Genomic DNA, 21,665 nt, shown 5'->3' with positions numbered 1-21,665 from the left:
TGTCATAGTGAGTAAAGTCAGACAGAGAAAGACAAATATCATATGATATTGCTTATATGTGGAATCTAAAAAAAGGGGTACAAATGAACTTATCTACAAAACAGAAATAGAGTTACAGATGTAGAAAATAAACTTATGGTTACCAGGGGGTAAGGGGGAGGAGGGATAAATTGGAAGAGTGGGATTGACATATACACACTACTATATATAAAATAGATAACTAATAAGGACCTACTGTGCATCACAAGGGACTCTACTCAATACTCTGTAATGGCCTATATGGGAAAAGAATCAAAAAAAGAGTGGATATATATGTATAACAGATTCACTTTGCTGTACACCTGAAACTAACACAACATTGTAAATCAACTATACTCCAGTAAAAATTTTAAAAAATAACAATACCACTTAATAGCATCAAAAATATGAAGTACTTAGGAATAAACTTTAAATATATATATAGAGAGAAGATCTGTGCACTGAAGAGTAGAAAATTATGGCTGAGAGAAATTAAAGAAGACTTAAATAAATGGAGATAACCATGTTCATGGATTGGAAAACAGTATATTACAATGACAGTCCTCTCCAATGCAATCCCAAGTAAAATCCCAGTAGACTTTTTTCTAGACGTTGATAAACTTATTCTAAAATTTACATGAAAAATTGAAAGAGCTAGAATAGCCAAACACTTTTGAAAAAGAAGAATAAAGTTTAGAAGACCCACACTACGTGATTTCAGGACTTATTATAAAGCTACAGTAACCGAGACATTGTGATAGTGTTTATGTAAAAGGTAGGTGAAACAGGATAGAGTCTACAAATAGATCCATACGTATATGGTCAATTGATTTTTGACAATACTGAGATAATTCAGTGGGAAGAGGATAGTCTTTTCAACAGAAGGTGTGGGAATAATTGGATATCTGTATGAGAAAGAAAAAAGAACCTTCATTGACCCTTATCTCATACCATACACAAAAACAGATCTAAATACAACAGTTAAAACTATAAAACTTCTAGTAGAAAACAGAAAAAAAATCTTCATGAATTTGGGGTAGCAAGGATCTCTTAGGATGCAAAAAAGCACAAATTAAAAATAAAAAATTAGTAAATCAGGCTTCCTCAAGATTTAAAACTTCTCCTTGGAAAGACACCAATAAGATGAAAAGGTGAGCCAGAGACTAGAAGAAAATACTCATCATTCAAGTCTAGAAGATGTAAAAACAAGCAAACAAACAAAAAAAGCACCTCTAACAACTCAATAAGAAGATAACAATCCAATAAAAAAGTAGACAAAAGATTTGGATGGACAGTACACCAAAGAAGATGATATATGAGTGGACAATAAGCACATGAAAAGATTCTCAGCTTCATTAATCATCAGAGAAATGCAAATAAAGCCACGATGCAATATCACTACACAACCTCTAGAATTGCTAAAATTTAATAGACTGATAATACCAGATATCAGCAAGGATGCAGAACTGGAACTCACGGTTGCTGGTGGGAATATCAGATGGTACAACCACTTTAGAAAACAGTTTGGAGGTTTCTTAAAACGTTGACCATACAACCCAACATTCCCACTCATAGATAGTTAACCAAGAGAAATAAAGACACATTTCTACACATAGACTTCTACATAGATGTTCATAATATATTTATTTATAATAATCTAAAGGGAGTAAACAAGTAAATGGTAAATAATACTATATCCATACAATAGAATACTACTCAGCAATTCAAAGAAATAGGCTATGGATACACGCAACAAAACGAATCTCACAAACATTATGCTGAGCAAAAGAAGCCAAACACAAGAGAATACATACTGTGTTATTATATTTTTATGAAATTACAGAATGGACAGCACTTATTTATAGTGACACAGCAAGATGAGTGGTTGCCTGGAAATTGGGGTGGTGGAAATTTACTTCAAGGGGCATAAGGGAATTATTTGGAGTGTTGGAAATATTCTCTATCTTGATTGTGGTCATGATTACACAGGTGTATATATTTGTCAAAATTAAAAGTGTACATTTAAATGGGTACATTTTAGTTTATACTAATTATGCCTCAAAGTTGAATTACAAAGCCAAAATTTTGAGATATAGTTAATATTTTATAATAGAAAATGAATTGATTTGGGTAGGTATAATTACTTTTCCAAATTGGATTATATCATTATTGAGATCTTTCTTTGAAAGACTTGCCTTTTAATTCAGAATCTTCCCTGACCAACTTTTTTGTTCACATCATTTCTTTGTAAATATCTTTCCTAAGGACAATTTTAGGTGTCTAACAAATTACTTACCTTCATCTTTTCTGGTAGAAAATAAGCAGCAATCTAATGCTTTATTCAAAAACAGAGTAGCCTTTCTCTTTTTCCTTTCAAGAAGAAACAGCACAGTTAACCTAGGAAGTGTTCCCCGCATGAACAGTCTTTTAAGGCAATTGTAGGAGAGCAAAAGAATAGGATAGGATAAAAATATCTCTGTGGTGACCCACTCCTACTGTTTCCTTTATGAAACTACTGAAATGAAAATCCTCTGCAGTGTAGGCAGTACGTGGTCTTTGACTTTCAGGTGCTTTCAGTCTAATAGGAGAAGAAATGTAAAACACAAGAAACAATGAGATGAGTTGAAGTGAAGTATGTTCAGAGAAGGAAAAGGTGGTACGGCACAGTAGAGCAGTCAGGGAAGAAGCTTGACCTGTACTTGAAAGTCTGAGTCAGAAGAGTGGTTGAAAAGAAGAGATGAGAAGGAGCACTGCATGTGTTGAAAACAGTAAACAGATTTTATTAGTAAAGAGAGTGTACATTGAGAAGTAGCAAAAAATTAATTTTGCGTAAAGTAAAATAAGCTTGCTGTATTTATCATCACAGATAGAGCTTAGATGCATATAATATTGAACAAAAGTTAGCAGTTGAGAAATACTTTTAGGAATTCATTTATTCACACAAGAGCTCTCTCCTGAGCTTCAGATCCATATAAACATCTGCTTGATGGTGTTTGCACTGGGATATGTCCCATATTCTATCATAATTTAATCAAAATTAAAATTAGTATCTTCTGCGAACTTTCAATCAATCAGCAAATACCCCAGACCCTGTGCTGGAGACAGAGCAAAGAATCAAACAGACATGATCCCTATTATTAGAAATAATACAATTTCTAAATAATTGAAATTGTTTAGAGTGCTGAGGAAGAGAAATGAGGTGCCACAGGCTACGTAACTAGAGAGGCTAATCCAGTCTGGGAAGAGCCCTTTCCGATGAATAGGCATTGTCTAAGTAAAGAAGGGTGGCATGTGTCCCCAGCATAAGGGACAGCTGCACATGTTGCAGCCCAGTAGTAAGAGAGCACATAGTGCTCAGTGAACTGAGAGATGGCCAGTAAAGATGGAGCCCAGGGAGCAAGGCAGAGTGGTGAGAGGCAAGTAGGTATAATCACCAAGGCTTGATCATTTGCGTAGGGGAGGAGGGAGAGGTCTTAATGACTCCCAGGTTTCTGACTTGAGCAGCAGGGTGCATAGTCATGCCATTTATGAACTCTAGGGAAAACTGGAGCAGCTGAAGGAGCAGAGAAAGGGGAGAGAGAGAGATTTGAGACATCCAAGTGGAAATCCAGACGGACAGTTGAACATAGAGGTCCGGTGCTCAGAAGAAAAGTCAGGACTAGCTTGCACTTGATGGCACATACACGCTAATCCAACCAAGGAAATAAATGAAAGCACATCGGGAGAGAGTGAAGAGTAGGAATAGAAGGGAGCCTAGGATCAAGTCTGGAAAATGTGTATCGTAGTTGCTCTGCCTCTGTCCCCAGTCTCAGTGAATGACATCACCTTCCACCATGTTGCCCATATCAGCACCCTTTCCTGCCAGTCAAGTACTAAGTCTTGTTGATTCCATTTGTTGTCAATTCTTTCTCACGTTGGAAGACCAGGTGCCTTTACATATTGCTCACTGGTATCTAGAGGACGGGCCACCAAGCAGCTTTTAAAGTAATGCAGGCCACTTGAGGTGTGGCCACTTTGGAAATCTACCCAACTTTGCCAGAAGTGAGTGTTATGGGTCAGCTTCTCCCCCTGCAACACTTCAGTGGAGCCCAAGTCTTCATTTCTGAAGCTAGACTTTTGAAGTACCCATACTAAACCTTGCCTGGATCAGGAATGTGATAGAGTCTTCCTGATTTGCCTTAGCCAGTAGGAGAATGGATACTATTCCAACTATTTAATACCTCTCTTTTTCACCAAGTCTAACTAGCAGCATTTTATATGATCACCTGGAGGAGTGTTTCTTTCAGTCTTACGTTTCCTGCAGCATCACCTCCTAGCTGGTTGAAATTCTGGGCCATGTCTTTTCCAACCAAGAAGTCTGCACGAAGGCTAGATTAAGTTGGCATTCCTGGATTTGGAGGCACCCCAGAGAGTTAAGGATCTTCAGCAGTTACTGAGTTAACAGTTTATCTCCTGCTTATCTAGCTTGACTGTTCCAATTGCTGTCCTCCTGAGAATAAAAGGGATTTGTTTGATTCCAAGCTCCACCTATGGTCTTCCAGCACATGAAAATCTTATTTATTCATTTTAATCCAAGCTCTTCACTATACAATAACATCACTAAACCATTGATTAGTTGAAGCCAAGAGAGGATTCAGGAACAGTCAACCTGACTCCTGGGACTAATTCCAGGAAGTTTATCCCAGCCAGTTTTTCTATATACTCTGTATGCTGCCATCTCCATACCTCCCCACCCCCAGAATAATCCCACATAAAAAACTTAAAAATCTTTCCTGGCTTTTTTTGCAATTAAGATTATGCATCATCACCCGTGAATTTTTTTAATTCTGTAGTGAGAATTTTTTTAAGTGCTTCCACTTGTTTCTTTCCTTCAGATCCCAGCTCTCACTATGTGATTACCCTGAAAGCGTTTAACAATGTGGGTGAAGGTATCCCCCTCTATGAGAGTGCTGTGACCAGACCTCACACAGGTAAGGTACCCCGTCCATCTCTGGTCTTCAGCATTTTTTCCAGCAGCTTAAATAGAATGTTGGCATGAGGCCTACCCCATAGGTATCAGTGAAAGGAAAAGTATATGGCAATTTAGGGTACAGGCTTCAAATAGGAAAATAAATGGGCTTCAAAAATGGAAAGTTCTATGAATCCCTGTTTTGCTTTTTAGAAAATATTAACAGTCCTGTCATGTAAACAAATCTATGTAAATGTGTAACACATGTTTTTAATATGTTGGGATCTAGAAAGCATAGTTGTGAGAGAAATAAAAACGATTTTTCATCTTTTGGTCATGTGAGTTATAACTAAAATGAGAAAAAAAATGAAAGGATCTCCATATCTCTGAGGAAATATATAGGTTACTGATGGAATAAATGTATATGACTGATGAATCCAACATTTTTTTTATTAGTCACCTGAGTTAGTTGGGAAGGTATTTTTCTATGTGCTTTTTATATTTATAGAAAGTATGAAGTCATATGTACTATCCATTTGATCAACTGTACATTTATTACAAAAGAGACCAAATATTTATTATTTTTCTTAGTAATTTAATCTATTTAAAATATCTTTAAAAGAATAATGTAAAATTTCTGTAGATTATGGAAAACGTGATTTAGATTTGAATGAGAAAGTTCATTGAAGTGAATATATTAGAATTGCAAAATTTTCTAAAGGGTACTGAAAACCGAAGAATTTAGCATTTTCAGAAATGCTCTTTTCTATTTGTTTCTCAAAATTGTGAATCTGTATTGCCTGCTATGTATTCTGGATACTTTGCATAATAGTATGGATTTGGCATTATTCGTTTTAAAAAGATAATCTCTGTCCCCTTTTTTTATGCTTTTACTTAAAAACACCAGCACCATTGCTACATATTTGATAGTTCTGTCCTGTCTTCTGCTCCTGTGTGCTTACAATTTATAAGTTCTCTTAAAAATAGCTTTGGTATTTCAGAAAGGAAAAAAAGTAAGGTGAAAAAGAATATTTAAGCGGTTTGCTACTTTCTTAAATCAGTCTATAATAGAAAAAAAACAAATTCGGAATTATTTTCTTTTATGTGACTTAAAAATATAGCATGGCTAGAAATATACAAGGGGAAATGTTCATAAGTCATGTAACCTAGTTATCTTTTCCAAGAGTTGTTACAAATAAGAAAAAAGTTCTCAAAGAAGTCTTGGTGATGTTTGCACCTGAAGGTGCATTTTCTGTAACTAATTGGCATGTGTCCTGATCTTTGAACAAAGCCCTTGATTATAACGTATGCTGTTCCTGTGTTATTTTTAGTCTTCATTGTGTAGGAAATACACAAATGGAGACTATTTCTTTAGCTTGGCAATTATTCATAAACAAGGCCCATGCCATTTCAGATTTTAGGTTATAGAAAGGACTAGTCACTGTAACTATGTGGGAAACCCACTTTAAAACCTTCACTTAAAATAAATCAGTGTGTATATACTTAGAAAACTGGCCAAGAGTTGGGAAAGCCCAAATGGATGCTACTGTATTGCCCTGGGCTCATGGTGCCTTTGTGCTCATTCTGGCCTTTGTTTTGACAATGAAGCTTAGACAATGTGTCTGTTGCATATGGTGCAGGACAGCACATGAGTATAGACTTTCCTTTCTATCAAATAAGTGCTCTGATTTCTAAAGTTCAAAGGCTGTGTCACTTAGACCCTTAATAACTGGCATTTCCCATAACTGATTGGGATTCATCAGTGGGTTGTTCTAAGTCTACTGGAGAAAGTGTGGAAATATTCCTGCATGGCGTCAGCTTACCTTTCCTCTACGAAGAGTAATGCCCTTGAGTTCCCTTTGCTTTTTTTGCATGTGAGCCATATCGCTGCACTTCTTTTAGACCCAGGACATCAGCAGATCTGAACTGGACCCTGCATGGGTATCAGATACGCCCAATACCAAGGCCAGGCTAAGTTGCTGTTGGCTGATATTCAGGACTCATGTTTTAGAGTAGGGACCCCTACATGTCCAGTGATACCCATTGATAAGCCATGTCCCCAAAATTCAACCATAGTCACTGAAATATCAAAACAGATCATGAGCTTTGTGTTATTTGTTTAGAAAGAATACCCTTGATGTTAAAAGCAGTTTTCATCTTTTACTGATCCTTTTTGGACAGGAGGTAGAATTTTCAAGTAATTTAAAGAAAACTTCTTAGGAAAAAGAAAATTCAAGTTTGAATACATTCATATAATCACTGGATTACCAAATTTTATATACTTATTCAATATACATACAGAATACAGGAGAAGAAAATAGTTAATTACTGTTTCTCTATATGCTTTCCTGCAATTTTTTCCTGAAAGAACACAAGTGGAAATATTCTTTTAAATGAATGGTGGTTATCTGTTAACTCTGGATTCTCTTTCTCTTTCTCCATTTCTCACCTTTCATTCCATTATATTACCCTGCATTTCCCTTTTCTTTTATTTTTGTTTATGTTAAAATGCCACTTCCATTTTTTAATTACTTTTTACCCAGACACTTCTGAAGTTGATTTGTTTGTTATTAATGCTCCATACACTCCAGTGCCAGATCCTACTCCCATGATGCCACCAGTGGGAGTTCAGGCTTCCATTCTGAGTCATGACACCATAAGGATTACATGGGCAGACAACTCACTGCCCAAACACCAGAAGATTACAGACTCCCGATACTACACAGTCCGATGGAAAACCAACATCCCAGCAAACACCAAGTATAAGGTACTGGCACATTTGTTCTGGTTGAAAACCTAATTCTTGATATTTTCTGACTCTGAAGCTCTTGATTCATATATTTCCAGAATGCTAATGCAACGACTTTGAGTTATTTGGTGACTGGTTTAAAACCAAATACACTCTATGAATTCTCTGTGATGGTGACCAAAGGTCGAAGATCAAGCACATGGAGTATGACAGCACATGGGACCACTTTTGAATTAGGTATGTGTTGTCAGAACTTTGTCACATGGCATTTCTTCTCTTTGCAAGTAATGTTGTGCCATATCTCAAGTCATAAGACATCTCATCACCTGTTTTTACTACCCAAGGAAAGAATTGAGTGCATGAATTGACATATTTACAGAACACAGTGAGCAGCTACAGCTGGAGTTCAGTGTTTGCTTTTTCAGCTGATGAATTATGTTTTTTCATCGTTGTACAGGAACATTAGCAAATAGCAGGACAATGTAATACAAAGTGTACTAGATTTTAGGAGTCATGAGACTTGAGTTCAATTCCAAGGTCAACCATCTATTGACTGTGATCATAAGCAGGTCATGCAGCCTCTCTGAATCTATTTCTTCCATCTATAAAAGAGGGGTGATCTCTGCCTTTCCTACTTTATAGGGTAAAATAAAGTACCCTATAAATAAAGTACATGGTAAATTGTAAAGCACTGTGTAGATGTAAGGAATTAATGGTTATTAACCTTGCCTTACTGGGAAATTGAGATAGAAAAGATGAAGTGGCCTGCCTTTCACCAATGCTATGCTTGCTAGAGCCTCAGCACTTTACCAGAGCCCCACAAGCCTGCCCTAGGAGCTTTCTTGCAAACTGGTGAGTGTCTTATAAAATCTCCCACTGGAGTATTCTTAGGGTTTTTGTCTGTAAGTAAACATGAAAGAAAAAAGACAGCTAAGTAAATCAAGGGGAAAGCAAGCCATCCAATTTTAAGATTTTGCTTGCTTTTTGCTCACTTGTAGACCTACCCTTCTGCCCCTTGTACTTCCCTAGCATGGGGAGGTGTGTTACCGTTGGGAGGCTCTGTCTATTCCACCCTCCTATTTCTTTCTCTCTTTTAAATGAATAATGAAAAAAATGGAGCTATAAAGTCTCCATAGATTGGGTTTGGCCCTAATGTCTTTTTATCTTCACAGTTGGTTGAATTTCCTGCAGAGAAAAGGGGATAGATTTGGAGAGAAAGAAATATAATGCACAAAAGCTTAAATAGACCTTGAGTTTGCTTTCTTTGCCAGTTTTAAGAATATCTTTGTGCTTTCATTCCAGCCCATTAGGTAATAAATGATACTCCATCAGAAGTTTGCATTTCACTTGGCTCCCTTCCGTTTTATACTAGGAGAATTCCAGTATTTTAGGAAGAGAAGAGTAAATTTAAGGATATACTTACTTTGCGCATTTTCCAACTAGTACATTAAAAGTTTTCAGCCATAACATGGAAATACAGATGCACTGTCATTTTTATTTTATTGGTTTTTCTGTTCCATAAACAGCTTTACATTTCAGAGCAGTAACCTTCAATAGTTGACAGTATCTTTTCAGCGTAAACTTAACATAAAAAAAAAAGCATCAATTTGTAAATCATTTATTCTTTGGGGGAATGGTGGTTTTCAAACATTGTATTTGGTTTAGAGAGCCAACTATAGGTAGAGAGAAAGTTACTTTATACTTAAAAGTATTCTAACAAAACAATCCAAATTGGGAGGAAAATGTCATCTTGGGCACATTATATAACATTTCTCATTTTCAGTCTTCTGATCTATCAAGCAGGGACTACAAATGTCTTGATTTCCCTAACTAGCCTGCATATCCCTGACCTCCCCATCTGGATGCCTATTCTGTATCCTCATGGTGTGGTATTTCCTCTTTGGTACTTTGCATATTCTTCTTTTCATTGGAGCTATTTATAGATAGACAGTGAATTCTTTGAAGCCAGGAGGCTTTATCTTTTTTGCCTCTGCCCTTCATTGTGCCTTCTAAATGGAAAGGGTTGAGGAAAGGGTGAATTAAATTGAAATGGACGGGAATTACTGAAAGTATTATTATTTTGTAGTTCCTACTTCTCCACCCAAGGATGTGACAGTTGTGAGTAAAGAGGGAAAACCTAGGACCATAATTGTAAATTGGCAGCCTCCCTCTGAAGCCAATGGCAAAATTACAGGTAAGAGGCCTAAGATGCCTTTGAGTGTGTGACTGTTCCCTGTTCCTGCCTGGCAGAAGCATTCCAGGAGAGTGCCTCCTTGTTAGGAGAAGTGGGGGTCTTAAGGCTGTCTTGGCCATTTTATGAGGTGCTGTGAGTCATGATGGTCCTGGAAGGTGGAGCAAGGACGTGCTGTTTAGTGACATAAAAATGATTCACTAGCTGGTTGTTCTGACCCATGTTGCATGAAAGACTGAAGATCATGGGTTGCACTAGACAGCGTTTGGTTATAGTGGAACTTATGGACATATTTATTTTCCTCAGGAAAGCTGTTCTTCTCTATCTCTGACTAGATGACCAGCTTTGAGATTAAAGACCCTGCCTAATTCTACAGGATAATACCCAATAAATATAAACTCAGTTCTTTTACCCAGAAGCCAAAAAAACCCATTAGGCTTTTAGTTTCTTTTTTCACCAGAGCTGCTACTTCAGCTTCCTGTGCTCTTATAACTAGAGTTAAAAGTCCGAGTTGGCTTAGGCCTTTGAAGGGACCTTGAATTTTTTCAGAGTAGAGGGCACTATGCCTTCCTTGGCCTTATCAGGGAGGAAAACCTGCCTCTGCTTCAAGTAGGTGTATGCTGTGGAGTAGGAGTTTGCCTCCTGAAGTTTCTTTGTATGAATAAGGCAGCCTAAGGAAACTGAAGGCCTTTCTTAGCATTGTCCTGCTTTGGCTTTCAATAGGAATCCCTTTCCATAAATCCCAAGTCTTTATGAAATTTTTAATTTAGGTTTTAGAATGTGCCTCTTCCATAAAGGAATTAAGCATGACTTGACATGGATTACATTTTGTTTTGTCTTTAAAACCAGTAATGATGCAGTGCATTTTTGCACTGTGTAGGTCAGGTAGGCTTGTGGTTGTGGTTCTTCCTGCCTCAACCATGGAGATTGAGTGCCCTCTGGTGGATGTATCAAGTGACGTTTCACTGTGACTTCACCCACCCCAAGTTTGGGAGAATTTAGCAGAGGTGGCTGCACATCTCCTAGGAGTTTTTCTCCTGGGAAATCACATTGGTGAGAGTTAAAATAGCATTGTTGGGCTTCCCTGGTGGCGCAATGGTTAAGAATCCACCTGCCGATGCAGGGGACACAGGTTCAAGCCCTGCTCCGGGAAGATCCCACATGCCGCAGAGCAGCTAAGCCCGTGCGCCACAACTACTGAGCCTGTACTCTAGAGCCTGCGAGCCACAACTACTGAGCCTGTGCTCTAGAGCCTGTGAGCCACAACTACTGAGCCTGCATGCCACAACTACTGAAGCCCACGTGCCTAGAAGCCCGTGCTCCACAACAAGAGAAGCCACCGCAATGAGAAGCCTGCACACCACAGCAAAGAGTAGCCTCTGCTTGCCACAAGTAGAGAAAGCCCATACGCAGCAACGAAGACCCAATGCAGCCAAAAATAAATAAATTAAATAAACAAATTTTAAAAATATATATATATATAGCATTGTCAGGCCGTTACTAGTTACTAGTTTTCAAAACTGCATTGAGTTAATTGTAGACCCTTGAAGTATAGGATGTTGGAATGATGATTAGGTTATTTTCCTTATATAATTTCCTAGCTTATGAGAATATTTAACCCTATATTTTTATCTTTACTTTTATTACTTCAGCTGCAGATATAGATGGTAACTTACAGTCTGGCACTGTTGAAATTGTGATTTTCTCTATATTATGTTTAGTGTAGCATTTAAAATGCATTTTACCATTGCTAATTTAATCTGTAACTAGTTCTCTATTTGTATATGCTGTAACATATCTTTATTGACTTAACTGATTGCAAAAGAAAAAGCAGGAATAAGATTCCTTTTCCCATTAATTCCTTTGGATAGGTTACATCATATATTACAGTACGGACGTGAATGCAGAGATACACGACTGGGTTATTGAGCCTGTTGTGGGAAACAGGCTGACTCACCAGATACAGGAATTAACACTTGACACACCATACTACTTCAAAATCCAAGCTCGGAACTCAAAGGGCATGGGGCCCATGTCTGAAGCTGTCCAGTTCAGAACACCCAAAGGTAAAGCCTCCCAAACAGAGTGTTTCATTGTGTGTCTCTTGAGTGGAGCTATGCATGCACATGTCACTTTAGCATGTAGAGACTGTGGATGATACAGGAAGTCCTGATGGTGTACTTATGAGCCACAGTGTGAGCATTTATCTCAAAATGATCCCACCCACTGACTACCAAATCAATGTTCCCTAGGTTACTGACCTAACCATATAATTTACAGGGGAACTCTTGACTTCGGGCTGTTTGAGGCAGATGAATCGCAGTGATCTAAAAGTTCTTACCAGTCAGATCAGATGGGATTCTCTTGGTTCCCATACAGCGTAGTAGCATGTTTATTGTGATGGATGATTCTCTTTCAACACATGCAGGCTTGTAACCTGAAAGGCTTATTCATGGACCTTTGTAGAGAGAAAGAGAGACTAAAAGGGGCCCTTTAGAGAAAACTCCAGATAAGAAAGTGAAGGTAAAATATTGAACCAAGTAAGCTTAGGAATAAAAGTAAGTCGGGGACTGAGTCTGGAAGTATGGAAACCATACATGGATTTCTCTTCTGTTAGTACGAAAAACAAGACTCAACGTGTTTGGAAGTTTGTGGGTTTTTATTTTTTCCTGTAAAAATTCTGCCTGTCCCATCTTCAAAGCTTGTGATCCTTGCTCTTGTTTTTTTCTTCCCCTGTGCTTGGCCTGTTAGCGGACTCCTCTGATAAAATGGCTAATGATCAAGGTAAATGAGTAGATGGCCTCTCCTTCCTTTCCTCTCTTTTGTGACCTATTATTAGCTTTCTGGTTTTTTTGGTTTTTTCTTTTCCTGAAAATCAGTACCAGTACCATGTGTTAAAAATCAAATATTTATTGGCCACAGTAGAGTTGAGTCCATGTTTGTGGCACTTGGAGTATCTGAAAAGCTGGGGAATCTGTTGATCCTTAGGAGCTAAATAGACTGGCAGGAAAAAAACTGAGTCAAACTTCTGCAGCTGTAGGAGATTGGCCTTAAATGTGGGCCAGATTATCATTTGTGCTAAGATACTGAAATTCTGTGACACAGATAGGGATTTGGGCCATGATGAGAACAAGCATACCAATTTGTCATGTTTGTAGCATCTAGAATTGTATTAACATCTCTAAGTGAAAAATTTAATCAAATTCAGTGAATACCCTCTTTTCCTCCCCCCAACAGAAAATCTACAGATGTACCCTACTGAATTGTATGATTATCTGTGACAAAATTAGTGGTCTCTATTGTCTTGTTGTAAGCCTAATTCAGAGCTGTTTTTTCATTTCTTCTCTTAAATATATCTGCTTATTTTAAAAGAGGATAGAGACAGTTTACAGTGGAAGTTTAGGAAGCTTGGGCCTCAGTGTCACCATTCTTGAAATTGTCAGTGTAGTCTCTTCACTGCAATTGCTATGGTGGAGAGGTAACTATACTTTGTGATTTTCATCTCTGGGAAGTCAGCTAAAGTTGGTACCTGTTTTCTATACTAAGAGCAGTAAAAGTAAATTTGATGGTTGCTTTTATTCTTTAGGAGTAGTTACTAGAAATACAGAGTCTTTGGATCTTGGTTAATGGCAAGGAAGATTCAGAATTTGAAGTTTCAAGTTTTAGGGCTTTGGAAATGTGTTTGCATTTAGTGAGCCTTTTGTTGTATGTTAGAGAAACTGCAAACATACCTCTGTGTCTGTGTGTGTGTGTCTGTGTGTAAGGCACCCTAATCATGGTAGAACCTTTGACTTAAGCATGAGAATAAAAGAGTAACTATACTGAATATGCACAGAATATAAATGTGCTCACTGTTCTTCCCTCACTTCACCCCATAAGCCAGGGTGCAATTCTCAGCTACACCGCACCTTTGGTATTTAAAATTCTTTGCCCATATTTATTTTTGGTGTTTGGCTAATCCCTGGAATTTCTTGTTCATAGGTTAAATATAAAGGAAAAATGTTAAGAAATATAGGAATTAAGCCAATCGGTTTCTTGGCAAAGTGTGTTTCACTGGCAATTATTTACATAATACGTTACTCTGGATAGTTTGGCTTAAATGTGGGCTACCTGACAAATAAGTGCACTTAAATATGAAGAGCCTTACAAGGGCTGTTTCACCTCTGCCAGCTTATCACAGTGAAAAGAAAAACTGGAATCTTGACATATGGTGTGTGCCATTTGGGAGGAATGACGGCATCAGAAGTAAAGGGATAAAGTAATGAGTATGGACAATGGGAAAGGGTCAAGGACTGTGAGTTAAATTCTAGAATATGCCCTTGTGGATACTCAAGAACTTCTGTTACCTTCAGGGGTTTTGAGCTTCTGGAAACATAGAAAATACTGTTTTCATTTCTAGATTTATTCGTTAAATGAACTACATACAGAAACCTTCAGATTTTAATTTCTTCCATTTCCTCCAAGTCTGATAATTTATAGCAGTACTTGATATTAGCTGTAATGTTTTACAGCAACACGTCTGGTTTACGCATTTCCAGTCAAGCTTTATTTTGTAGAAATAACTCTCATTTATAAGTGTTTTCTGAAGCTTCATGCTCTTTACCTCTGCAAAGGATAAGATAGTATTCTTCCCTAAAGATTTATTTAGTAGTTAATATTTATTGAACATTTACTGTGTGTCAGGCAGTATTCAAAATACTTTATAGGATTAAATTTGCATTTAATCCTCACAACCATTTCATGAAGTAGGTACCACTATTATCACTGTTTTACAATGAGGGAACTAAGACCCAAAAATAATAGCTAAATAACTTGCCAAAAGTCAAACAGTTAGTGCATGATGGAGCCAGTGTTCCGGTGCAGGCAGTCTGTTACGCACTGTGCTGTATTAACTATGTGGAGCAGCTCTACTTTGCAGTTCTTGCAAACTTCTTCAAAAGAAGTATGAGACTGCCTTCTGGCCCCAGACTTTGGATTGAGGAATACCTTTGCTTTACTGGGGACGGACTCCTTATATTTGCTTTACAAGGCAGCTTTTTCTATAAATGTGAAGAATAAAATTCAAGACCAAGAATATAAATGTCTAAAAAACTGATATTTGTGTTTTCTGAGGCCTGCTTATGAGGTGGTCCCAAGCCCAAGGTCAGCAGCCTCACTTGTTATGTTCCATGATGATGGATTAGGAGACAGTGTCTTTTGTGAGCAACTAGAGGGAAGACTGTTTTTTTATCTTTGGATATTTAGGTTGACTGAGCGAGAACTGAGAACCCAGTTTGAATGTCCAGTTGCCTTCCTGCTCCCGCTTAGGGTAACTTTATATTTGGAAAGGCAGCTTTATATTTTGAGAAAAGAATCCAAACACTACTGACACCCACTAGGCCAGATCAACATAGCCGATCCCTTGGAAGAGTCCATTTCTTTAATGCAGAAGTTAGCCTAACTGGTCCCCTTAGTCCCTTTTCCATGAGAAGCTACTTTTGCCATAAGTGCTCTGGGTAGTATTTCAGCAAATGTTTCCTGGGCTAGAGAAACCTTAACAGCAAGGGGCAGCTTTGTTACACCCTAGATACAGCCATGGAACAAAGGTGTCAGCCTTTCAGATGCCTCATTGCATAGAAGGCTATACCTTAGTTTGTTTTGCACAAATAGGCTATATTTTCCCCTGTTGTGTGCGTGCTATTTCCTTTTCTCATGGACAGAGTAGACTGAAAATATTTTTTTTTGTAGAAAACACTCACTAGCTGTGAAGTAGACTTGTCACACCAATGGATTTGGTTGTTATTGACATGAGTTCTTCTTCTTCAGCCTCAGGGTCTGCAGGGAAAGGAAGCCGTCTGCCAGACCTAGGATCCGACTACAAACCTCCGATGAGCGGTAAAGCCCTTCCTGTGGCTTTTTTGGCCTCCTATGGGCATGATGCAGTTGTGCTTGAAATCTTGAAATGTTTTTTGTAGCTCCTGTGTGGTGGATAATAGCATGTTACTCATTTCTTTTTATTTAATAGAGCTGGCTTTAGGCATTTTCTGGCAAATGTTTGCTGAATTACTATAAACTCATTCATTATAGGGTCCAGAAATAAAATTGTTTCCCCACATATCCAGCTTAAAATAATTCTAAACAAACAAGTCTTCCTTTTGCCCACTGCCTCTAGAAAATAATTAGAATCTTGCTTTCAAAAATAAACCCTTTAGTGGGATTAGCTATCATCTAGAACAAGGCAGAGAAATGCTTTGGAATCAATAATTTCTTCCCACACTACTTACTGCAGTGTTTTTAGTTTGGGAATTCTAAAAAATTATTACCAGTCTCCAAGCCATCCTAAGAGCTGATGCTTTCTAATTACTTAAATGATGACACCTACTTCTCTACTGAACGTCACCATTTGTAAGTTACTTTCACACATGAAATCACATTTGATCCTCATAACACTGTGGTGAGGCAGGGAGAACAAGTATCATTATTCCCATTTTATACATTAAGAGACTCAGCGGAGAGGTAATGTGCCTGGATCCACCCACATATTCTGGAAGTCCTAGAACCAAAACCCAGGTCTTCTGACTTCAGATTGTGTCCTTTCCACTGTCACACGCAGCCTGAAAGGCATGGGGTTCTATACCAGATGTGGGAATCCAGGATGGCAAAATGTCCACAAAAATAGTTACTAGAAATGACCCTTACTGTCTCCTCACTTGTAGAGTAATTTTACTCCAATAAGAAAAAAAAAAAAAGAAACATATGGAAGAGAAAGGAAAAGAGTTTCTATTCCTCTGGAAACTCCTGATCTAATTGTAGAAATAAAATTATCTCAGTCTCCAGTATCTATTTAAATAAAAAGTGGTATTGCCCAGACTTCTGTGAAATCAGCCAGTTCTTAGGAGAGCCAGACAAATTTGCTTGCTTCAAGAAATTTTTTTTTTAAATGAGAACTTCATTCTTTTTTTCTTAGTTAATTAATTAATTTATTTTTTAAATTTTTTGGCTGTGTTGGGTCTTCGTTTCTATGCGAGGGCTTTCTCTAGTTGCGGCAAGCGGGGGCCACTCTTCATCGCGGTGCACGGGTCTCTCACTGTCGCGGCCTCTCTTGTTGCAGAGCACAGGCTCCAGATGTGCAGGCTCAGTAGTTGTGGCTCACGGGCCTAGTTGCGCCGCGGCATGTGGGATCTTCCCAGACCAGGGCTTGAACCCACGTCCCCTGCATTGGCAGGCAGATTCTCAACCACTGCGCCACCAGGGAAGCCCTCAAGAAATTTTTAGGCTCTGAGTTCTAGGACTTTATGAGTTTCTCCTCCTGGGATACATATGTTACATTTTTGTGCTGTCCACAGTATAATATTCAAGACTGTGAGAAAAGCAATTATTTCTTCGTCTTATCTTTCATTTATGCATTCATTCATTTATTCACACATATTTCTAAAGGTTCAGGTTCTATGTAACAGGCTGTAGGAGCAGGAGGATTGAGTAACAAACTACCTGATAGAGAAAAGAGAAAGCTTTGTAGAACAGATGATCTCTGACCCAGATTTTAAAAGGCACAGAGAAGATTGCTAAATGTTGAGGAGGGGGTTGAACATCCTAGGACACAATAAAAGCATGTGTGGAGGCATGGCAGTTTAAAACAGCCTGCTTGGACATGGAGGCAACCTAGATGTCTGTTGACAGGTGAATGGATAGAGAGGGTGTGGTGCATATATGCAATGGAATATTGCTCAGCCATAAAAAGGAGCTAAACTGAGTTATTTGTAGTGAGGTGGATGGACCTAGAGTCTGTCATACAGAGTGAAGTAAGTCAGAAAGAGAAAAGCAAATACCGTGTGCTAACACATATATATATGGAATCTTAAAAAAAAAAATGGTTCTAACAAACCTAAGGGCAGGACAGGAATAAAGACGCAGACGTAGAGAATGGACTTGAGGACACGGGGAGGGGGATGGATAAGCTGGGATGAAGTGAGAGAGTAGCATTGACATATATACACTACCAAATGTAAAATAGCTAGTTAATGGGAAGCAGCTGCATAGCACAGGGAGATCAGCTCGGTGCTTTGTGACCACCTAGAGGGGTGGGATAGGGAGGGTGGGAGGGAGACGCAAGAGGGAAGGGATATGGGGATATATGTATACGTATAGCTGATTCACTTTGTTACACAGCAGAAAGTGACACAACACTGTAAAGCAAGTACACTCCAATAAAGATGTTTAAAAAAAAAATTTTTTAAACCTGCTTTCTCCAGGGATCACACTGCCTAGAGACAGGATAGAGAGTCTCATGTTAGAGAAGGTAGGTTAGAACCAGCCTGTCAAAAGCTCAAGCGCTGGTGCTAAGAAATGTGAGCTTCCTCATGTAAGTAACATATGTAAGATGTCTGATACTACTGGTAAACTGTGACTTCCACTTATTGAGTATCTACTACTGTTACCCTGATGACAGCAGAGAGTGAGTTGGGTGTCACGAGTATGAAGTCAGAAAAGAGTGGTTTGGAAGCTGTTGCAATAGTCCAGGTGAGCCTTAATGTCCCTGGTAGGAGGGTTGATGCTCCCACTGGCAGCTCATTCTTACTCTATTTTAAAAGGGAGCTTTTGGCCAGCTCAGAAGTTAGAGGTCAACTGCAATTAAATGAGAATTTGTCTCTGTTAAATGCAGGAAAGAACTGCCACCACCACCTCTGCTTGCCTCCCACACCCCAGCTCCCCAGCCTCTGATTTGCAGTGCCTGCCCCACCACTTCCCCACCCAGTAACTCAGCACTGCTATTAATAAAAGTTTTATGTAAAGCCCTAGTATGGTCTAATTGTATTGGCTCCCAGTTCCATAGTCTTTCCCAAATATAAAAATGTTATTTTATTGAAGGTCAGTGTGTACAATTTAAGTTGTCTATCTGCTGACTTTTTTCTCAGAAATGAAGGACAAAAGTGATTAAAGCAACTGTAGAAGAATAAGCTCTTAAGCTGTCAAAATTATCTCACATTTAGGACTGTGCTTAGTAGCCTATAAAATCATAGAATCAAAAGTGAAAGGTCCGCTAATCCAGTGTTATGGAAGGGATTCCCACAATAAGTATAGTTTGGATTAGATCGTAAGTTTATAAGCCAGGTTGTATGTGAGAATCACTTTAGGAGCTTTTCTAAGAACACAGGTTCCTAGACCATACCTTCATGGTAGGAATTTCTTCCACAACATCCCAGATGGGTAGGATGACTCTTCTTAAGTACTTCTTCTAGTGACTAAATACTTAGTCACTAGCAATAGTTAAGCAAAACAGCTCATTCTGTTATTGTACAGCTTTGATTATTAGGGCAATAAGAGAGAGTAACTAGAAGAAAAGATGTCATATATCCATGGTGGTTAGATCTGTGTAGAGAGATTTCCCATATTTTATAATATGAACATGCATAACTTTTATAGCGAGGTGGGAAGCAAACAACTATGTTTCAGAAAATGGAAGAACAAGACTACAAAAGGCCTTGATAAAAAGCTGAGCCTCATCCTGTGAGCAGTGAGGGAACAATAATAGGAAGAAGAAGAAGAAAATCTGTTTCTTCAAGGTCCTGAATGATGTGGCCTCTGCACACCTCTCCAGCCTCACCTTCATGTTTTTTCTGCTCACTTCCTTCTCTCTAACTTTGCATATCTCTCTTTGCTTCAGCAATACTGGCTGCCTTTCTCTTCCTTGAACATGCCAAGCTCATTCCTGCCATAGGATCCTTCCACTAGCTATTCCCTCTGTATGGAATGTTCTTCCTCCAGGTCTTTGTATGGTGGGATCATTCATGTCATTCAAATCTCAGCCCAAATGCCATCTCCTCAGAGAAGCTTTTCCCATCCATTCAATCTAAAATAGCCACCCAGTCACGCTGTATCATATACCTTCATTTTATTTTTTCATAGCACTTATTACAAACTAATAATTTCTTATTTGTTTATTGTCTGCCCCCACCCCTACCTATCTTTGTTGTTCACTGTTGCATCCTTAGTACCTAGAACAATGCCTGGCTCATAGTAACCACTCAATAAATATTTGTCAAATTAATGCATATATACAGACTTACTTTTTCCTAAAACTGAATAAGAAAATTAACTCTGCATAGACTGTGTATTTATAAAAAGAGAGACATTATTTTTCAAGTAATTTTTTTGTGATGGCAGACATCTGTATGTTGGAAAAAACCTTTTGTTTTCTATGAATGTACATTTTTAAAATAGTTTTGCAAGTCAGAAAACTAAAATGATTCACAAATGGTGCTCTATAAAATGAATTTACATACAACATAAGACACCAGGAGACAGACCCCCTTATTTGTCCAAGCATAGTGTTCAGTATAACTTGAGAAACTTTTATTGAACACCAGCTTTGTGCAAGGTACTGTGCATAGGGCAGAAACTCCGCTCTCTAGATTTCATAATCTAGTGGAGATGGCCGTGTTCACGAGGCACTTTTATACAAGGCACGGCGATGACTGTTATCAAGAAGCTCACAGAAGTATCTATACTCACATGACGGTTCTGTAGCCTGACCTTATGCTAGAATTCTCTAACGCTAGCAAGCGTACGGTTCTCCCTTTCCAGGCAGTAACAGCCCTCATGGAAGCCCCACCTCTCCTCTAGACAGTAACATGCTGCTGGTCATCATCGTTTCCGTTGGCGTCATCACCGTCGTGGTGGTCGTGATCGTCGCTGTCTTTTGCACCAGGCGTACCACTTCTCACCAGAAAAAGTAAGGAGCCCCAGTTGTAGCCCATACATTTTTTTGTATGTATTCTTTTGCTTCTATGTGACTTCTGTATCTGGAGCTGTACACAGAGTTAAAACATAAAATATGTGAAAAGCAACGTTTTAAATATTTTTAAAGGAAATGCAGAATGGTTCCTCTTATTAAGTGTGTGTCATTCAGGGTCCTGGCAGGAAAGAGGTGGCACACTGAAAGGGGGTGAGGGAGGCTTTAATGAAGGGACCATTTACAACGTCCTAGGTGGGGTTAGCGTCAGGCAGCAGCGTTCAAGGGCCAGCAGCAGTGATAGGCCACTGTCACCCTTAAAAGGGCGAGGGGTTTTTCTGATGAAGAGAGAGCTGTTTTCAGGGATCTGAAGCAGCGGGAGAGGGCTTGCGACGGGAACCGTGTGGGGTGGCAGGAGTGTAACTACTGCCAACCTGTAGCCCAGCAGTGAGGGGGCAGGAGAGAAAATACCTCCTACCTTCCAGTGTCTGGCCTGTGCATTCTACCTGCCAAACCAACTGGAAGCCAGGGACAGAGTTACCATGTAGATATAGTTCATTTAACTCAGCCTCTCAAGTCAGAGAGCCAAGTAGACAATCGATCTGGAGAGGAAAGTGGACACTGTCCAGCCTTGTTGGGGGCCCCTTTGGAAGACTGTCTGTCTCTGTGCACACAGTGAACCAGATGCACAGGAGTTTGTGGAATTTCATGGCACAAATGTCAGCTGAGATGGACGGAGACCATAGACCATAGACTCTAAATCTAAGCTTAAGAGTATTTTTAAAGAAGTGCTACCAAGTGTAGAAGTTGAGGTTGGGACTGCAGGAGGTGGGGTGGGGGGAATGCGGTGGAGAGATGTATTGATTAAATGAACGAGAAAGGATTACTTAGAATCAGCATATCACATCAGCAGAGAGGTCAGGTGGCTGCGAGCTCTGAACTCCTCTGGGATTTTGAGGCTTGCGGCTAATTGTCTAGAGGAGATAGCAAGGTGATTCCATAATGTGGTGCTTGATAACAGCCTACACTCCTGAACCTGAGAGAATCC

The 21,665-nt window shown here is 38.9% G+C and overlaps 1 protein-coding gene across 1 annotated transcript in view; it reads left to right on the top strand.

Annotated features, from left to right (window-relative positions):
• The window catches only part of NEO1 (neogenin 1), a 246,440-nt gene that overhangs the window by 206,562 nt on the left and 18,213 nt on the right, over window positions 1-21,665 (top strand). Inside the window, 7 exon segments of the mRNA XM_036842776.1 lie at window positions 4,893-4,988; window positions 7,510-7,733; window positions 7,814-7,952; window positions 9,802-9,909; window positions 11,778-11,972; window positions 15,712-15,780; window positions 20,470-20,617. Of these exon segments, the coding sequence (XP_036698671.1) occupies window positions 4,893-4,988; window positions 7,510-7,733; window positions 7,814-7,952; window positions 9,802-9,909; window positions 11,778-11,972; window positions 15,712-15,780; window positions 20,470-20,617 (979 nt within the window).

The sequence above is a fragment of the Balaenoptera musculus genome, chromosome 2 (assembly GCF_009873245.2).
Source record: "Balaenoptera musculus isolate JJ_BM4_2016_0621 chromosome 2, mBalMus1.pri.v3, whole genome shotgun sequence".
In the NCBI taxonomy this organism is placed as follows: domain Eukaryota; kingdom Metazoa; phylum Chordata; class Mammalia; order Artiodactyla; family Balaenopteridae; genus Balaenoptera; species Balaenoptera musculus.
This window is presented reverse-complemented; position numbering and strand designations above follow the sequence as displayed.